This window comes from Danio rerio, chromosome 6 (genome assembly GCF_052040795.2).
Source record: "Danio rerio strain M-AB ecotype USA chromosome 6, GRCz13ab, whole genome shotgun sequence".
In the NCBI taxonomy this organism is placed as follows: domain Eukaryota; kingdom Metazoa; phylum Chordata; class Actinopteri; order Cypriniformes; family Danionidae; genus Danio; species Danio rerio.
In genome coordinates, this window is record NC_141026.1 from 43,639,880 (window position 1) to 43,661,204 (window position 21,325).

Below are 21,325 nucleotides of genomic sequence, written 5' to 3' on the forward strand. Positions count from 1 at the left end.
TGGTTGTTAGTAAGTTGTTTTTTGCCATATTTATTTGAATTGAAGTTGTTCATTGTTAGTTAACAACAACATTAGTAAATGTTTAACTATGATAAATAAATACTGTTCTGGTATTGTTTATTATCAATTGATTAGTAAATCTATTAAATAATGAAACCCTATCGTAAAGTGCTTTTGATTTTGTGGAGAATAGTTTTTTAGATTATTGAAATATTCTTCAAACTATGGAAAAATTGTCCTTTATAGAATTTGTTACTGAAGGTTGTTTGGAGAACCAAAAAAAGTCTATAGCATTACTTGAAATTAAAAACACCCTGTTGGAATTTTTATTAAAAAGGTAATAATTTATATAAAAAAGTTTTAATTAAAATATGGAAAGTTCTTATTAAGATAACAAATGTTATTGAAAAGCACCCCTAGGGGCTGAATATTGGCCCTATATATGGCTATATTGGCCATTACCCTGTAGTGAAAATTTGCTGTTAAAGTCCAGTGAAATTTTGTGAAAAAAAAATATTTTTTTTAGATGTTAGTATCAATGTTCATTTTAAGGATATCTATAAGCTAGTGTGCTAAAAAACTAGAGGCGTAATGGATCACGGTTGATCTGTGATTTGTACAGATCACAATCCACGGTTTGGTACACACGTGACTTGTGGATTATTTTTTATTTTTTTTTGCTAATTTTTAACAATTTTTTACAGAGATCGCCTCTCGCATCGTTCAAATCACATGTATGATAGCATTTAGGCTTTCCTGTAAAATTTAATGATGACACAAGAAGTTGGTGTAGGCTATTCGTTATGTGGTGGGTTTCTAAGGTTATTAAAGGTGTTTTCTGTCACTAGTGTGTAGCCTGCATTAATGCATTCAGTGTAATCTGCATAATTAATCATTAAAAGATCTGGATTTTGAATAAATAATAAATGATTGTTATTTACATATGTTTATTTATCCTTCAAATCGATGCATTCAAAAAATCCAAAAATCAAGGAAGAGATTCAGTATTTAGTTTACACAGTCAAATAATACAGAAGTACTGGAAGAACAGTTTAAGGTTTAGATATAACCACTGATGTTTATGGTAAAGACTAAAATCACCTTCATATGCTTTTAACTTATTGCTCAAAAATGAAAGTTGTAGGCAGCAAATACATTATTTAAGCAATAGGTGGCGACAATCAGCCATCAAAAATATCCCACTGAATGATTCTTCAAAAATTACACATCTAGCAATGCAACATGAAATTTTTTGAGTGAATGACTGAATCTTTTATTTAAAACGAGACTAGAAATGAATATGAGTTATACAAATTATAATGTTAGGTTTCTACATTTAGCGTAATCAGAAATAGTTGTAGTTAGTTACAGTGAATTTTTTCACAGTACAGAATATTTTACAATTTATGTTTATTCAGCTGATTATTTCTTTATTTTATTTTTAATAAAATGACAGCTTCTAAGTTCAGGTTGTTAAAACCAAAAGTGTCTTGCAGTACTGTTTTTGTAATAAATGGAAAGCAAATTACATTGGTCTCCTTCCTTTTTTGGCTGATCCAAAAAAGGGTCCGATCCATGACAAAAAAAAAAACATTTTATCTGAATCGAGAGATTTGTGATCCGTTACACCACTATACAAAACAGTGACACAATTTTCATTTACACGTTATAAAACTGATATAAACATCTAAAGCAGGGGTGGCCAACCCTGTTCCTGGAGAGCCACCTTCCTGCATATTTCAGTTGCAAGCCATATCAAACACACCTGCCTGTAATTATCACGTAGTGTTCAGGTCCTAATTAATTGGTTCAGGTGTGTTTGATATGGGTAGCAACTGAAATCTGCAGGAAGGTGGCTCTCCAGGAACAGGGTTGGCCACCCCTGATCTAAAGCATGCAGTTTGTTACTTCTGTTTCAATCAGGCATGTCCAAACTCGGTCCTGAAGGGCCAGTGTCTTGCAAAGTTTAGTTCCAACCCCAATCTGACACACCTGGGCTAACTAATCAAGCTCTTACTAGTTTTTGTAGAAACATCCTTGCAGGTGTGTTGAGGCAAGTTGGAGCTAAAATCTGCAGGACACCGGCCCTCCAGGACCGAGTTTGGACACCCCTGGTTTAAATGGATACGTCTTTTTCACATCACCTCAATTTTCAGTTTCTCATTTAATCTTGATCAATCAAATGCTCTACAATATCTCACAAGTTCTGTCCCCTTGAACATGCTTCTCATTTACTTTTCTTTTAATGCGCTTGAGCTCAACCATTCTCACAGGCAGAGCTTTGATAAAAACCTTTTAAAAAAGGGAAGCTACTCTATGTTCCTCCTCTCTTCGTGTTTCAACAAACAAAATTAACCCTGATGATACACTGAAGCTCTATGAAGTGAAACTAAAAGCCTGTGCAGGAAAACCAACATTATTTACAGCATTATAAACTTTAATCCACACCCTTCTGCAAAAAAAGTATCAGCTAGTCTGAAGCACAAGCTTATTATTTTTAGTTTGTTTTACCTTCGAGTTCACACATGATTATCCTTGACTTTTTTTTGTCAAGCATGCATGATGTTTGCTAATAATCTAGCTAGACTGTATGACCATATTGGACAGTTCTAGCACCCATTGACAGTCTAATGTAGCCACATGTTGCTATATGCTCTCCTGTCGGTTTGACGCCTAGACCGCATGAAGATGTCTGGATCTGAATAGATCGGGTTGTTTGGGGTTCACAGGGTGCCTTCAAGTCTCACAGAGATGATATTTCAGGAAGGATAAAACGGGTCAATGCAGTTTTTGGTGGACGAGTCATTTGCGTATACCAACCCTTATTGGTGGGTCATGCAAACCACATGATCGAGCGCTAGTCTTTGTTCATAGTGATAGAAAAAGTGTGCAGATGGTGCAGAGTCTGGGTTGTTCAGCCAGCCTGTGTTTATCTGTGATGTTCTCTAGAATGGGTGTATTTGTGACAATACTTTAAGACAAAAAATTATGTTTGTCTTGAAACTGGCACATATGTGTGTGTTGTTCAGGGGTGAGGAAAAGGCTGATGGAAAGTATGTGTCTGTGTTGAAAGCTGGAATGTGTTGCAGCTCAGAATAGCAGCCACTGCAGCAGAAAAGCATCAGGAAATCCCCCTGCAAGGTCACTGCTGATTGGTGATTGAATGGCGGATGTGGGTGGATGATGTGTGGTGGATGTCACTATGGCTGTTTTTGACAGTGTGCTCATTAAAGGTTTATTTCAGCTAGGTGCAAAATCTTCTAGTCACACTGCACAGCATTTAGATGCTTTAATTTGCAGTACATGACCATGACAGCACCATAGCAGGACTTTAGTTGCAGTGATAAATAGTTGAATCAGCTTTAGTTAAGAATAGTAATTAGTATGAACTAACAATGTTCTAGCCTTTATTTTAGTTAGTGTTAAAGTATAGTTCATCCTAAAATGAAAACTCTAATTATTTATTTACGTTTCACTTAAAACTCCTGTTAATTTTCAACCCATGCAAAATCACTACATTTAAGATCTGATTTCTTTAAAAAACAGCGACTGTCACTGCCTGGTTGAGATACGATATAAAGTGGGTATCCGATCAAAAAAGAAGCACTGCATTCATTTTTATTTCCTCCAGCTATGTCTTTAAAATATGGAAATTAATTTTACCTCAGTATTTTCAATTGAATTTCTGCGTTAGCCTTCTGCTAATAATGGCACCTACAGGTTTTTTGGAGTTTATTTTACGCTTTAACAACCAAACAAATGCTTATATCTTTTTAACTGATTATATTTGATATACATTACAACATCGATGCTGTAAAAGCAAACTTATAAAAATTGAAAGTAGTCACATAGAGCTTTCACCGGAAGTTCGTCATTGGCTGAACAACACTAGCTGTGCATATATTAACTTCCATATAATTTTTATTTTTCCATTATGAAAGTCAGTGGTTGAGCATTCTTTAAAATATCTTCTTTTGTGTTCAACAGAAAAAAAGAAAATCATAAAGGTTTCAAAAAATGACATAAGGGAAAGTAATTTACATTTTGGAGTGAACTATCCCTTTATTTACAAAATTTGTTAAATGGTAGATAACACTAGTTAGTGAACTGACATAAACGTGAACCATTGTAATTTTTTATCAACAAAAGTTTTAAAATGCTGTAAAAGTTTGTTATTGTCATGTTAATGCAATGTCTAAGCTTAAAATACAAGACCTTATTGCAACCGATAAAATTTACTATTATTTACTGCAAATTATTAGGTGCAAACATAAATTAAATATTAAGTGAAAATAAATGAATTAATATTCAAACTAAAAAAATAATAGTAAGGCAAGGCAAGTTTATTTATATAGCACATTGGTAATTCGAAGTGCTTTACATAAACAAGAATAAAAGAAACAAGAAAATTAAAATTATTGAAAGAAAGAAAAATTATAAAAACAGATTAAAATGTGTTAAAACAGCGTTTAAAAGAATGAAAAAGAAAAGAAAGACATAATAGTGTGCAATCTGGTGGACGTATAGCACAGTGCTCATTCAGTAAAGGCACAGCTGAGATGTGCTTTCAGTCTTGATTTGAATGTCCCTAATGTTGGAGCACATCTGATCATTTCTGGAAGCTGATTCCAGCAGCTAATTTACCTGATCTTAAAGATCTGAGTGATCTGTTTTGTTTGTATTCAGCGAGCTACATTCAGTGATTCATAGACAAGTAAAAATACTTTAAAAATCTATTTTGAATGTAACTGGAAGCCAGTGCAAAGACCTGAGGACAGGTAAATGTTTTAGTAATAAAAAATTGTAAATATTTTACATTTTTTTGTATGTTTGTACTTTAAATTTTTTTATTAATAATTGTTTTTGAGGTTAATTGTGATCATTTTTTTAGTTTACATTTTTTTATCTTGTCAATTACTTGTTTTTTTTCCAGATTATTTAAACTTGAAATACAAAAATACTTCTATATACATAAAAATGTGTGTAGTCAAGCAAAATCAGCAGTAAGCGTCAGATTAGCACTTTTAAGTCTGTTTTCAGAGAAGCGCTGAGGACAGCAGGCTGGGAAGTGGACAGATGTACTGCTAAGTAGATTATTGATGTGCTAAGAGATGCTCACAGAGAAGCAGAGCTGTTAATCTGCGTGTTGATGCCTGCGAGTCTAGGACGTGACCAGCAACCACTGCTTGCAGAAAAAAAAGAATGAGGCTTTCGTGCTTCGTTACAGTCCTTAAGTGTGATTTGATCAGTGTGAAATTAACTGTAAACTGAGACAATACAGCAAGGCTATGAAGAACAAGCAGAATCAGGTGTGGCTTCAACATTACATGCTTGCTTACATCAGTCACACATGATCTATAGTGATTTTCATGTGGGCATGAGTTATTGTGTTGAACCTGCTCATCATGGGTAACTTCATTTGTCGAAGTGTGTTATTGAAATGGATACCAGTGGAGTTCTGATGTCATGCAAGTGTTTAATTGAATTAAATTAGATTAAATTAAATTAAATTAAATTAAATTGAGTTAAATTAAATTAAATAAAATAAAATTAAGTTAAATTAAATTAAATTAAATTAAATTAAATTAAATTAAATTAAATTAAATTAAATTAAATTAAATTAAATTAAATTAAATTAAATTAAATTAAATTAAATTGTTCAAAATGTTCCCAGAGATGGGCATCTGCTGCATAAAACATGTGCTGGATAAATTGGCGGTTTATTCCACTGTGGCGACCCCAGATTAATAAAGATACTAAGCCTAGTGAATGAATGGTCAAAATGTATGACCTTAAACATACAACCTCTTCTGTATAAATCTACTAATTTAAATAGAAAAACTGCATAGCTTATTGCTTATTTCTTTGTTTTGTAAAATCTTATTTCAATTTGTTTCCATCACAATATCAGCATGGTATTTTTCATACTGCAGTATATGTGGCAAATTTGAATGAATTTAATGTGCTTTTGCTAATTTTCATGCACAATGTACAGTATTTTATTCCTATGTACACTTCAGGCCAGTTACTATCATGAGTTTTGTGCTGACAGTAATAGTAATTGACAAAAAAACAAATAATTGAGGTAAAAATGTACTTTTGAATGTATGTATATATATATATATATATATATATATATATATATATATATATATATATATATATATATATATATATATATATATTATTTATATATTATTTTTATTTAATTTTTTTGTTTTTAACATAAAAAATGTAAACCAAACAATAAATATGGTTGTTGCCATTTTTCTAATGGATTGTTAATGGAGGATGTCCTAAAAGCCTGCATGTGTAGATGTTACGGAGAATTCATAAAGCTGAAAGTCTTGGAAATATGAGCACTGTGCTTCAGATGGTCATGGGCTGATTCTTAGAATTGTTTTGATGAGCCCTTTATGATGGCAGGTTACGTTTCTGTCTGATTGTTATCATTCTCTTTAAGTCTCTAATGTTTGTGTCTTTAATTCTTTTGATGAATTTTCATATGTTGCAACTGTTGTTGAAAATAAAGATGTATTATATTATATTATATTATATTATATTATATTATATTATATTATATTATATTATATATGTCCCGATCAGGTTTTTTTACCCCTGTATCAGTTGATTTTAAGTACATTCCGAAACCTTATCTGATACTTCTATAATCGATAAAAAAGGAAAAAAGCAGAGCGAAGAAACAGATCCAGAATGCTTCTTGCTTTTTTATTTAATTCACCTTATTTTATTTTTTAACAACCCTGTTAACAAACTGAGCACTTCTGTGAGGTAGCTTGAACAATCAAGTAATTAATGACATCAATTCTTTACTTTTGAACTTCAGTGCAAAAGTAAATATAAAAAAATCTAATATAAAAACAAACAGCACCTCAACCTAAAATACCCAGAAGGCAATCCCAAGTTTACCTATCCCCCAGTTTGCTATGCCAATGTTGTCGTCATCAACTTTATTATACCTGTAGACCACAGACATATTTGCGTTAAACCATATATATATATATATATATATATATATATATATATATATATATATATATATATATATATATATTCGAGTCCTGATCTGGAGGTAACGTGTCCTGATCCGGAGGTAACGTCTGACAATGATCGAGTCTGAAACGAGTCTGAAACCGCGTGATCGGGCATTTCCGATCACATGATCGGATCTGGACACCCCTAGTATTATATTATATTATATTATATTATATTATATTATATTATATTATATTATATTATATTATATTATATTATATTATATTGTATTATATTGTATTGTATTGTATTGTATTGTATTGTATTGTATTGTATTGTATTATATTATATTATATTATTTTATATTATATTATATTATATTATATTAGAAATTATTAGTATTAAGAAAATGTAAAAAATTATAACATTGATTGTTTGATGGTTGAATACTTTTTAAAATGTTTTAACAATAGGTTATGTTTGAAGTACAGGTCAAACAGATTTAATATTATTTTATTTTATTTGTAAAATAAAAAGATCTGCAGTATCGATATTACATTAATCAAATTGATCAAAATAAGTGTGTCTTTATATGTAAGGTCATTTCAAGATGCGCTAAATTTGATTTATCAAACTTACACTAATTGTGATTCAGAAATTCATTATCAATAAAAATACATTTCACTATGAAATATCCCCCAGTATTTTATTGTCTAATACCTAAATAACAGAAGACGAAGATGTCTGTGTATTATTGTGTCTGTGTCTCTAGGTGAACTAAGCAGCATTTGCTAAACTGGGCACAAGGTGTGTCATGCTCTTTTTATAGCAGGATGCAGATAATGGATAATATTTCACTTATTTGTTATCAGCAGCAGGTCGTTAGCCAAGACTGGCCTTGTAAACACATTTAAATTGATCTGTGTGATGCAATCTAAAGTGACTCATCTGGCTGTGTGTGTGATGTTGGTTTGTGATGAGAGTGTTTTTCATGTGTGTTTCAGAGCAGCTGGTGCTGGGGGCGTACAGAGAACCCCGTCACAGTTGGGACAAAGACTACGACCCAGTCCTACTCCCCCTGCTGGACCCGCTCGAGCCCTGTTATATCTTATACCGGCTGGACTCCAAAAATGCACAAGGCTATGAGTGGCTCTTCATCTCCTGGTCTCCGGACCAGTCGCCTGTAGGTTTGAACGTACGATTGTCAATGATGCTAAGCTGGAGCTGATAATTGTAGGAACAATGCATTCACTTTTTTCATCTTTTGAGTGTTAAACAACTACAAGCTAATATAATAAAAACTGTATGGACGTAAACAAAACTGGTCAAATTGAAAAATAAAAACAAACAACAAAATGAATAAAAAAGATTAAGCTAATAAAAGCTACAGTATTATCTTACTGATATCGATACAACAATGATATAAGAATATACTATTAAAAATAACATTTCCAGAGGGTCCAAAAACATTTACAGATATAGAACCACTAAGTAATATTTATTGTTTGCTTAACCTACACCGTAAAAATAAACAAATAAATGGTCTCAATATGTTTTTTTTTTGATAGCAAATAAATGATCATTTCCTGAGTGTGTTTTCATTCTTGGCTTCTAAGGCCTGTCATGAACAAATAAATATAGCACTAAAAGCACCAGTAGGTTGCAGCATTCATGTGATTCATTCAAAACAGCTGATTTAAAAAGCGAACTGCACAAATGTCCTGCTCTGATTTTGTTTGGAACTGCTCTCTTTAGTGAATAGAACAAAAGAAAGGAAAATGACCCATACCCTACAATCTCAAGTCCAGTTTTTCAGCCACAACTGCTCCTGATATATAATATACAGGGATGACATTCTTTCAGATACATTTTAATTTATTTAGTAATTTTTTTTTGTTATTTATTTAATTAGTAAATTAGTATTTTTCGAGCTCAAAGGGATGACCCCTGTAATATATAAATACAAAACTTTTTTTTTTTGAAGGGGATGTGGGGTGTCTTAATCGTCATCAAAGCAGACGACCTGCTTCATTCTTTTGACGTCTTTCAGGGATGTAATTGTAGACCTACCTAGACTACTCTGTATGTAACATAATGATATTGTGTAGTCAATTTCAAGATTATGAAATCGCTTTTAATGCGTGCAAGCCTGTGCACACTTTTTCCACGCTTATATTTGTTTGTCACGACCACTAGAGCTCTTTGTACATTATAAATAAAGCCATGAGGCACATTTGTTATTATTCTTTGCAAGTCATCTGTCCTTATGTCTTCGTTTAGTCAGTGCTACAGCCTAGCACCTCAAATTTAATACCTGAAAGTGTCATAAATTAAGATGATATTACAAATTTATACAAATGTTTTTTTGAATTTATCAAAACTATTTAAAACAGGGACTAAGCCGAATGAAAGAGAAAGTGAAAGTGATAAACTGTTATAAGCAAATATGATTTTTTTTATTGGTAAAGTATATTAGGCTACTCAGTTCAATTGGACAATATTTTTACAGTTCGAATTGTTGACTGACTTTATTTATCACATGGAATAAAGTTACTAAATTACAGATTTACATTAACATAACATTAATAAAGGCAGTACGCCGAAAAGAAAATGAATGAATAAATTACAGGGAAAGTTATATTCTGTGAACACAAGAGAACTAACCCAGTTAGTGGCGCTATCTAGCGGCCGTGTGGATCTGTCTGGACATTGAGAAGTATAAACCTATTAAATAAAACTTGTCACTATTAAACTGCTAAACATTTAAACTGATAAAACAAAAAAATTAAACTTAAATTTTGTGGTCAACAACAGATATGTAAAGAAAATAATTTATTACTCACCTTTGTCATTCCAAATGTTTTTTTTTGCATTACCCCCTTATAACCAGCAGATCCTCAGTGTGCTACATTTCTAGTGCATCTGACCAGTGAATCCAGTTCATATAATCAATCAAATCAATCAGGGTATTCAGCATTCACAGTCAGTGTATTGGAATGGGTGGAAAACCACAAATTATTTTCCCCCAGCATTTTTAAAGGAGCTGAGAACTTGATAGCTGAGAAACTTTTATAGTTTAGTTTTCTAGCCTGGCGTTCACAGATTCCATGTATTGTTATCTTCATAAGTGTGAACAGACTTACTTTTTTCTTCTTTTGGGGTTTTTCTTTCAGACTGTAGGGTCATTCTAAAAACTTTGTTGTTGTTGTTGTTTTATTTTACTTCATTCATTCATTAATTTTCCTTCGGGTTTGTCTCTGATTTATCAGGAGTTGCCACAGCGGAATGAACCGTCAACTACTCTGGGATATGCTTTATCTTTAAGCCGCAACCCAGTACTGGGAAATTGATTTTACTTAAATATTTCAATTACTTCAGTCACTTGCTATTTTGTTTGCAAAATTTGCTGTAAATTTTTGACCATTGTCTTGAATCTATCCAGGACATTCTTGCGATTCTTGCTACCATTTTTGTTTGAAAATGTAAAAAATCGAATTGTAATACAGCACATATTACCACACTATAGATGATTCATTCAGTAAACTGATCATCTACCTTTCACTGTAGGTCCGACAGAAGATGCTTTACGCTGCCACTCGCGCCACAGTGAAGAAAGAGTTTGGTGGTGGACACGTCAAAGATGAGATGTTTGGCACAGTTGAGGTAAGCAGAATGAGTTTCATTTCATTCATTCATTCATTCATTCATTCATTCATTCATTCATTCATTCATTTTCCTTTGCCTTAGTCCCTTATTTATCAGGGGTTACCACAGCAGAATGAACCAAAAATCATTTTAGCATACAGTATGTTTTACGCTGCAAATGCCCTTCCAGCCGGAACTCAGTACTGGAAAACACATACACTCACATTCACACACATATTCACACCTTACAGCCAATTTAGTTTACCCAATTCACCTATTAACCTTATTCTACAATGCGGAAGTGTGTTCTTTTTTGCGATTGTTTTAGAACTTCCGATTCAGTTGCCTATGAGAAAAATGACTAGGAATAATAAATAGCAGAAAACGGTCAAACTACTTGCTCTACAAACAAGTGCTTGCATGAATATACAGACAAAGATGAATAATATAATAAGAAAATGTCATCAAGCAGCAAAATGAGCTGTTTTTAACGTCTAAAAATGAATGGGAGTGGGAATGAGTCTGCTTGTATGAGGAGAATAAGGTGAATAGTGCATGTCTTTGGACTGGGGGGACACCGGAACACCCAAAGGAATCCCACGCAAACACGGTGAGACCATGCAAACCATGCACACAGAAATGGCAACTGACCCAGCCAAGACTCGAACCAGCGACCTTCTTGCTAGCTCATATATATTTTTATATATATATATATAATAGTTTGCCTAATTTCTGTTATTTTCCCATTTAATGCAAGACATTATATGTAAATAGGGTAAAAAGTAAAAGGTAATTGGTTACATTAAGAACGGCAACCTTTTTTGTATGAGTTTTTTAAAGTGTTACATGTAAATATAAGGACAGTTCAGTGGCTCAGTGGTTAGCACTGTCGCTGGTTAGAGTCCCGGCTGGGTCGTTGACATTTCTGTGTGGAGTTTGCGTGTTCTTCTCATGTACATGTTAGTTTTCTCCGGGTGCTCCAGTTTCCCACGCAGACCAAAGATATGTGGTATAAGTGAATTGAATAAAATAAAATGGCTGTAGTGTATGTGTATGAATGTAAAAGTGTATGGGTGTTGCCCAGTACTGGACTGCAGCTGGAAAGGCATCCACTGTGTAAAACACATGCTGGAATAGTTGGCGATTCATTCTGCTGTGGCAACCTCTTAAATAGAATCTAAGCCAAAGAAAAATGAATGAATTACATTTAAATATGCAAATGAGACATTTAATTTGAAAATGCCCTAATTTGCATACAAAGCAACATTAGGTAACTTGTTTAATTTTTGTAATAATTTTTTTGACGTTAAAGTCAACAGCTTTTAGTGAAAATGTTGGAAATGTGTATTTATTACACCACTATTCAAAAAATATTTAATAAAAATTCTAAAAATAAAATGTGTAAAAATTTTAAGGCAAGTAAGGCAAATTATGGATGAACAAGTCCTTCAGAGGAAAAAAAACTTTAAAATATAATTTTGGATGAAACTGTTTTTGTAAGTTCTGCTGAAGTGGAGATTTTTGGCTCAGTGCAAGAAAAAACAAATATTTAGAGAAAATAGCCTTTAAAATATGAATATAATTGAAATCTGCTGCAAATGGAGTGCTCTTAAAGTTTATTTTGGATGTTTTCTGTCAGTAAACTGAAGAAAAAAAAACTATCAAAATCACAAAATCTCAAAACTGAGAACTGTGTAAAAAGTTCTTATTTTAATACTGTAAATCTGCTTTGAAAGTAATTCTTGCTAGCGTACCCAGAACTATGAAGACTAGTAATAGTCATTGGTTTTCTCTATTGACATTTTTCTTGGCTTGCATTGAGGGCGCCATAGTGACTGCAGCGTCTTCCGGTGGAATGTTTAGAACTTCCGTTTACAGCGTTTACAACTGATAACTTGCGCTCCGAAAATGGGTTTCAATAGCGTTTTGAGTGGGTTCCGGAGTGTTATGTGACAAACAACTTTGAAAATTGTGTGTTAAAGCTGTTATAATATTTCAGATGTGGCTCAAGCATGAGAGAAAAATGTTTCCTAGTTCACGTGTCTGCCACCAGAAATACAGTGTGCGTGTGCGTGTTTCCTCGGCTTGTTAGCTGTTAGCTGTTAGCTCAGCGGCTCTTCAATACACACACACACACACACACACACGCGTACACACATACACACACGCAATAATTCACTGCATCATAGAGAAAATCAGATTACTGGCATATAACTTAACAGGTATACAATAAGTCATGCAATTTACAAAAATGACCAATAAAAGTCTGTTACCGATATTCTGCTGGCTGATTTGCATGTTCATTCTAATCCTGAGCTGTTTATGTTTCATTTAGTGTGTAGTATTTACCAGGGTTTGTGTTTTTCTGTTATTTCAAAATGTCACTTTATTTTCACTTTGTCACAGTTATTAAATCAGTGTGTTAGTGGGGCAGTACAGGCTATGTATGTGTGTGTGTGTGTCAAACATTTTAGAGAATAACATTTGTTTGGGTTAGGTATATGTTTGAAAAAAAGAGTGAACATGTTGATGTGCGATGTCGAGGCTTAATTTAAATGGCAGAAGATGCCGCCTTATAATGAGGAAAAAATGCCTCACAGCAGCTGTTTCCATCCTATTAGATCTCATTTTTATAATTGATCATTCCAGGTGCTGCTGATCGACCACAATATTGGTAAAAAAAATAATAAAAGCAGGTAAAATAGATTAAAATGATCATTTTAAAGCTGTCCAAATGTGACTGTTTATATGCATCAGCTGCCGACCAGAAATTCTTAGCATTCTCCTTGCACATACACGCAAAGCATAATGGGTAATTTTGCGTTCTAAGAAAAAGGTCTATACTCTCTACATAAACAAAATGGCTTCATGTAGTTTGTTTATACTTTTTTTATCCGTGTGAAGATGAATGAAGTTATAATGAGGGTCGTGCTGTTAAATGCACACGGTCCACCTGTCATCTGTCTCCATCTGTCAGTCAGATACCCTGAAGCTGTGTTATTTACAGTTGAAAAAGTGTGCAGACTGGACCACCATGTTCCTTAATTTAGCAACTGGACACTTGGGGGCCGTTGGCAATGTTCTCGGAAATGATTACCAGTCATGGTCAACACACAGAGGACTAAATAAATGCTGCGCACACACACACACACACACACACACACTCACACACTCACACACACATACAATACTGAACAAACAACAACAACAACAACAACAGATTTAACAGAGGAAGACGTATATATTTATTCAAGTCTGTTTATGAGTTTTACATATTGAAAGAATGGTTTCAAGTGGTCTAGGATTTAATCTAAATAGTATGTTTATAGCTTGTAATGAAATAACTGTTAATAAAAATGTTATATCTTTAATGAGTTACAAGATATAAATTTGGAATATTGAGAAAAAGTTGGAATTGCAAGGTATTTGAGGAGCTTAATGATATTTAATATATTAAACTCATTTAAGATATTTAAGAAACTTAAAGTTCTGAAAAAATGAGAATTGTGAGATATTAACTCTTTCACAAATCTTTAGCTTGCGATCAGGGGCGGACTTAGGGATTTGGCGCCCCTAAGCAATTCTAGGTATGGGGCTCTAGCATTTATGCAAAACAAACTGCATGTTTAAAAGTAGGCTTTTCCCCCTCAAATGTTCTCAAAATTCTCACTCTTGCGGACTCCTATCTCTACTCTGATTGCTGGTAGACTGGCATAGTGTTGCCAACTCAATGAGAAGTCTCTAGATGATGTCATATGTCAATTTGTTTCTGTTTAACAGCCGATGGTTAATAAAAGGGTATTTATATTTGCACTATGCTTTATATACAGTTGAGTTTAGAATTATTAGCCCACCTGAATTATTAGCCCCCCTTTTTATTTTTTTCACTATTTCTGTTTAACGGAGAGAACATTGTTTCAACACATTTCTAAACAGAATAGTTTTAATAACTTATCTCTAATAACTTAATTATTTTATCTTTGCCATGATGACAGAGAATAATATTTGACTAGATATTATCAAAACACTTCTATACAGCTTAAAGTGACATTTAAAGTCAGGGTTAGGGTAATTAGACAAGTTATTGAATAACGATAATTCTTTCTGTAGACTATCGAAAAATTATAGCTTAAAGGGGCTAATAATTTTGACCTTATAATGGCTTTTAAAAAATTAAAAACTGCTTTTATTCTAGCCGAAATAAAACAAATAAGAAGAAATCTCCAGAAGAAAAAATATTATTAGAAATACTGTGAAAATTTCCTTGCTCTGTTAAATATTATTCAAGAAATATTTAAAAAAGAAAAACAATTCAAAGGGGGGATAATAAGTCTGACTTCAACTGTTTGCTTGTCAACTTAAAAGTCTGAATAGTCATTAGGTTGGCAACACTGGACTGGCAGTGTGTTTGAAGCACTCACTCTTTGCGCATGTGCAGTACGGACAGAAAGTTCCATTATTCATGGGGGCCCCTGGTTTTGAAGTATTAACAGTTATAGACAGATTTTACAACATATGATAGAAAATTCATAAAAGAGCTATATGATTAATACAGGCTTCTTGGCATTGGACAGGGCCCTTAATTCCCCGGGGCCCTAAGCAGCTGCCCACCTCACTTTCTGGTTAAGTCCACCCCTGCTCGTGATTCTGATGTTTTGTTTTAAAACGGAAACTTTATTTCTAATATTTGTAAGGTTACGTCACAATTCAGAGTTGTAAGTTCTAAGAATTGTAAGTTTAAATATTTTCAGTTGTGATATAAACACAACTCATATCTCAATAATTATAAGAAAAAATAATTTCTGTTGTGTAAAGTGTAAAATATATATTCAGGACATTGTTATTCATACATTCATTCATTCATTCATTCATTTTCTTTTTGGCTTAGTCTTTTTATTAATCAGGGGTCGCTACAATGTAATGAACCGCCAAATTATCCAGCATATGTTTTATGCAGTGGATGCCCTTCCAGCTGCAACCGATCACTGGGAACATCACATACACTACGGCCAATTTAGCTCACCCAATTCACCTATAGGGAAACTGGAGCACCTGGAGGAAACCCACACCAACACGAGGAGAACATGCAAACTCCAAACAGTAATGCCGACTGAACCAGCCGAGGCTCAAACCAGCGACCTTCTCCCAGCGACTGTCTTCCATCTGAATTAATTTTTTAGAATTCTTTGATGTTTTGTCAGAATTTAAAATTAAATCTAACAAATCTGAATTTACATCTGACATTTTCTGATATTTTGTCAAAACTGTGACTCTTGCCATTCTCATGTTTTTCCACACACATCAAAATTTAGTTTTTTTTCCTCAAAACTCTGTTTAAATTGTGTAATTTAATGCTTCCATTTTGCGATTTCTTTTTTTCTTGGAATTGTGCATATTACCTCGCAATTGTGAAATGATGATGACGCCGCAATTCTAAGGACGAGAAGTCAGAATTGCTTGGTTGTTGTTTAATTAGAACAGCGAATGTTGTGCCAGAAAAAAAGTTTCCATTTGGATGATATTGCTAAACAACAAACATCATAGAAATAAGAAATATGACTTACTGTAAGATTAATAACCAACTAGACCTAAAATTTTTAATCAAAACTGAGAATGTAATGTGCTTATCATCTTCAGGAGGACATCTGTCTCCAGGGGTATCTGCGACACATCACTTCATGCTCAGCACCAGCACCTCTGACAGTGGCTGAACAGGAGCTTCAGAGAATCAAAATCACAGAGGTAAGAAAACACTGCACATATCTGTCCATAACTATACTTATATCATAAGTGAATGAGTTCAGCTCTTTGTTTTAATATTGTCTGTGTTCAATCTTTGTGGTTACAGGGCAGAGTTAAACAGGTGAGTCCTGTGTAAAACACAACACTGTTTGTTTTAGATTTTACTTAATGATTGTAGTATAATATTTATTTTTATTTCATTTGTGTGTTGTTAGTAGTAATAGTTTGCAATATCATGTTATTTTCCATGAGAATGAAGTATGCTTTATCCTCAGAACCATCTAAATTTTATAGTTTTTTTTAAGTTTCACTTTCTTTTTAATAGTTTTTATATAATTTATATAAGAAAACAAACTATTTTACACTGTTATTAAATTAAATACTATTATTTTCATGAAAATTAAGTAATTTTATCCTCTTATCTACTTTTGTTTGTTTTTTTAATTCTCACTTTTCTCATTTCTACACTTTTTATTTAATGTAAAAGTAAATGAACATATATTTTACATAAAAACAAATAAATTTTTTTTCATGAAAATTGAGTGTTTTTATAGTAATAAAAAAATGTTTAATTTAAGCCATGTCAATATTCTACTTTATTTATACAGGTTTTTTTTTCTACTTTCTTCCGCGTTGGATTTAAATCATAAGCTGACATTTAAACAGCTGAGCAAGCATCTTTTAAACTTTAGATCTGTAGTGTCTGCTTTTTGCTGGCTGTATGTGGGCGGAGTAATAGACAAAGGGTAAAGAGGCTGTACGGGTGCTGATATTACTTATATATATCACGGCTATCAGCCAATCAGATTTGAGAACCAGACAGAACTGTTGTGTGTGTGTGTGTGTGTGTGTGTATATATATATATATATATAAATTTGACTGCTGGACTGCTTCATAATGGATATTATATTTTGTAATAGTATTATTATTACATAATATTACATTACTATAATAATATTATATAATAATATAAATGAAATACTATTTAAAAGTGCGAAATGAAGATTTCTAAGAAGGTTTCTTAAACAAGATACATTGAACTCACGGGTAAATTAAAAACAATGAAAAGTAAATTTAAAGTAAGTCAAACATAACAAAATTATCGCAAAAGAAAACAAAATTTTTTAAGTAGAATTCTTTTTAAAGCTATGAAACTGATAGTCCTTAATAGTAAACAAAAAGAAAACAGGGCTTTCTGGTAAAACAAAACATATTTCGGTGTCAAGTGAGGACAGTTCTAAACAGGTGTGTTGTGATTCAAATATACAGTCATTACATTCATTCAGCATATTACCACTCTGCTTTTCCATTTACTCTTATCCACCATCTCCACCCACATAAACAGACTTTTCCAAACAACACAACTGCCATATAATAAGTCTTCCAGCACTGGATCATAGGAATTGTTTTGGAAAATGGTTTTGATAGATTGGCTGGAACTGTTGCTGCAATACAAACTTTGTATGTGTGTGTATGTGTCTGCAGGTGAAGGCTGAGATCAGTGTGGACCCCAAACATCAGACTCTACAGGGTCTTGCTTTTCCATTACAGGCTGAAGCCAAACGTGCTTTAAAGCACCTCGCAGAGAGACGCATCAACTACATTCAACTGGTACGACACCTTCATATTACACTGCCCTCCACTAATACTGGCCAATGAGGCAAAAAAAAAATGTTTGTTGTTTAACCTTTTGACTTTCGACTTAAAATACTGACAATTAAAGTTGGGGTGGCACAGTGACTTAGTGGTTAGCACTGTCATCTCACAGCAAGAAGGTCACTAGTTTGAGTCTCGGCTGGTCAGTTGTCATTTCTGTGTGGAGTTTGCATCTTCTCCCCGTGTTCATTCCTCCAGTGCTCTGGTTTTCGCCACAGACCAAAGACATGCAGGTGAATTGAACAAACTAAACTGACCGTAGTGTATGAGTGTGTGTGTTTGTGTGTGTGTGTGTGTGTGTGTGTGTGTGTGTGTGTTGTGAATGAGAGAGTGTTTGGGTGTTTCTAAATACTGGATTGCCGCTGGAAGCGCATCCACTTGCTAAAATATATGCTGGAGTAGTTGGTGGTTCATTCTGCTGTGGCGACCTCTGAAATAGAGACTAAACCCGAAGAAAAATGAATGAATGAATGAATGAATAATTAAAAACTGAAGATGATTTGTTTTTCTTTATTTATTTATTTTTTGAATAGAGTATAGGCTTTTTTATGAAACCCTTTCAAACATGTTTTGTTATTTTTGTGACGTCTGACTTTCTGACCTCAAGACCAAACTAAATTCAGCAATTCTCCAGCTGTGATTCTTGGACATTTTCTTTCCACTCAATTCTTCCTCCTTACGTCTATTCCAGATTGATTCATGACACTTTCTGATGACTGGAATTTCATCATTATTCTCCGATTGGGTTGAAATGAGTTTGGGTTTTAATTTTGTGAAGCTTAAAATCCCTTTGCTTCCAATCCATAGGCTTAACAAGTTTATAAGTTTATGGGAGGCCTTAAAGTTTAAGGGGTCCCAGACCAGAGTCAACGTCTTTTGTCAAGGCTGTGGATAAAAACAAATTTCAAATCGCCGCATTTTATTTGCATGATGTTATTTTAATGTATACATACAGGTCAAATAATTGTTCATTAAAAATAGTTTGTTAAAAAACACAATTTAGACTCGCAAATCTCATTGGATGTATTTGTTATTGTAATTAGTCATAAATACACTGAAAAAAAACTAATTCATTGAATTTACAATTTCTTTTACGGGTCAGTGGTCGCAGCCAATTTATATGGGCTGAATTAAACAAGCAAATTAAATTGTTTAGTGTTCAACTTGTTTGTTTATATTCATTTCACATTTATTGCGTGCGACTGCTTATCCAAAATTTGTAATTCCAATAAACCATTTTTTTTGTGTGTGTTAATTCATAGAGTTCTCCAACTCGGACTACTGCCGCTAATACTGACCACGATCAAGGCACTGGCTGAATTTGAAGGGCAATTCTCTGATGCAAAAAAATGAGCATGGCACGTTAAGCTGTGATCAGCTGTGACAAAACGAAGGAAGCTAGGAATTTAACAAGCAAAATGTCACATTTGTGGTCTAGTCAATTGTACATCACAGACGCATTCACCATGTGATGATGTGTGAATATTTTGTAACTAAAACGTTTTGTAACTAAAACAAAAAATAAAAGAAAATGCTGTCTGCTGATTAAAAACAAAATATACATGTTAATCCACTATAATGTCAAAAATAGCCTTTATTAAAAGGGTTCCCTCACATTTTTGTCTGTAAAAATACTTAAAAGAATATGTTTAACGTTTCACACAAGGTTGCCCCAAGCTAATCCCACTGAAGAAAAAACAATTATAAATAATTAGAAAAGTAGAAAGAAGATCTGAGCTTGTGGTCTGCCACGGTAAGTGCTCCCCAGGCAAACTCCAGCTCTGCTCCAATCACCGCTCTCTGTTCTTTAGTTGGACAGCATGAGTTATAGGATTGTGCAATTTCTCACTTGTTAATCCCTGTAAAACAAAAGATCATGCTTGAACAATTTCCTATTCCTCATCATTCAGGCGTATACCTATAGAAGTAGAAAAAACATTATAAAAAACAGAACAAGCTTTGTGATATTTATAAATTACAAAGCTTAGTTAGGTGACGCAGTGGCACAGTAGGTAGTGCTGTCACCTCACAGCAAGAAGGTCGCTGGGTCGAGCCTCGGCTGGGTCAGTTCAGTTGGGGTTTCTGTGTGGAGTTTGCATGTTCACTCTGCGTTCGCGTGGGTTTCCTCCGAGTGCTCTATTTTCCCCCACAGTCCAAAGACATGCGGTATAGGTGAATTGGGTAGGCTAAAATTGTCTTAGGGTATGAGTGTGTGTGTGCGAATGAGTGTGTGTGGATGTTTCCCACAGATGGGTTGCTGCTGGAAGGGCATCCGCTGCGTAAAAACTGGTGGATAAGTTGGCGGTTTATTCCGTTGTGGCAACCCCGGATTAATAAAGGGACTAAGCCAACAAGAAAATGAATGAATGAATGAAAACTTAGCTATTCATTTATAGTGTTTTCTGATGCTAATGTGTTTCTCATAGATGTTTGTTTTGTGCCGATGCAAGGTAATTTTGTTCTGCATTAACTGCATCTCCTGTGATGTTTTGAATAGAGAAATAAAATAAACTTTCTAACATATGTAAAATATGAATGGAAATACACTGTAAAAATATCTGTTAATCAACAGTATTCGTATTTTTGATTCACACGTGTTTTCTGTTGTGAGTTTATGGTTGTGAATTGCATTATGGGAACTTGATCTCTGCTCTGTTGACTTTTGATGTTGAAAATTCAACTCTACAGTTTAACAAAGTGACTTTAATTGACATTTAGTCATTTGAAATAATGTAATGTATAAGCAATAATATATAGAGACATAAAACTGTACAAAAACAGAAAATGAACTGGCAAGCTTTTTGTACCAAAAAATACAACCTCAACCCAGACGTTATATCACTTGAAACTAATAAAAATGTAAATAAAAGTCTTTTTGAACTTTTTAAATGTTTAAGAGTTGTTGGAAGAAAAATCAAGGTCCCAAAATGCAATTCAAAAGCGTAAATACATGGGGAAAAAATAAAAAAACAAAAACACGAATCACAAAAATACAGATATGTTTTACAGTGTACATTTAATTTTTGTTTTGCTCAAATGAATAACAGGGGTACAAATAACTGTGGCAGTGTTTTGATTAAACTGTGCTTTATTTGCATTTGGTTATTCTCAATAGAAGCAGAGTTGGTTGTTTGTTAATATCTTGAATAAAAGGAAATAAAGAATAAAAAGGATAAAGACAAACAAAAAAAAAATCACAGCCTTTTTGCTCATTCATTTATTTTATTTTCAGCTTAATCCCTTTAATAATCTGGGGTCACCACAGCGGAATGAACCGCCAACTTA

General features: G+C 33.4%; 1 protein-coding gene across 4 annotated transcripts in view; it reads left to right on the forward strand.

Annotated features, from left to right (window-relative positions):
• Positions 1 to 21,325, forward strand: part of twf2 (twinfilin actin binding protein 2) — a 31,490-nt gene that overhangs the window by 3,965 nt on the left and 6,200 nt on the right. For 2 of the 4 annotated variants that reach the window (NM_001441678.1, XM_087254808.1), the window contains 5 exon segments: positions 8,001 to 8,179; positions 10,564 to 10,659; positions 16,279 to 16,383; positions 16,490 to 16,504; positions 17,870 to 17,995. In NM_001441678.1, coding sequence (NP_001428607.1) covers positions 8,001 to 8,179; positions 10,564 to 10,659; positions 16,279 to 16,383; positions 16,490 to 16,504; positions 17,870 to 17,995 — 521 coding nt within the window. 4 annotated transcript variants of the gene reach the window in all.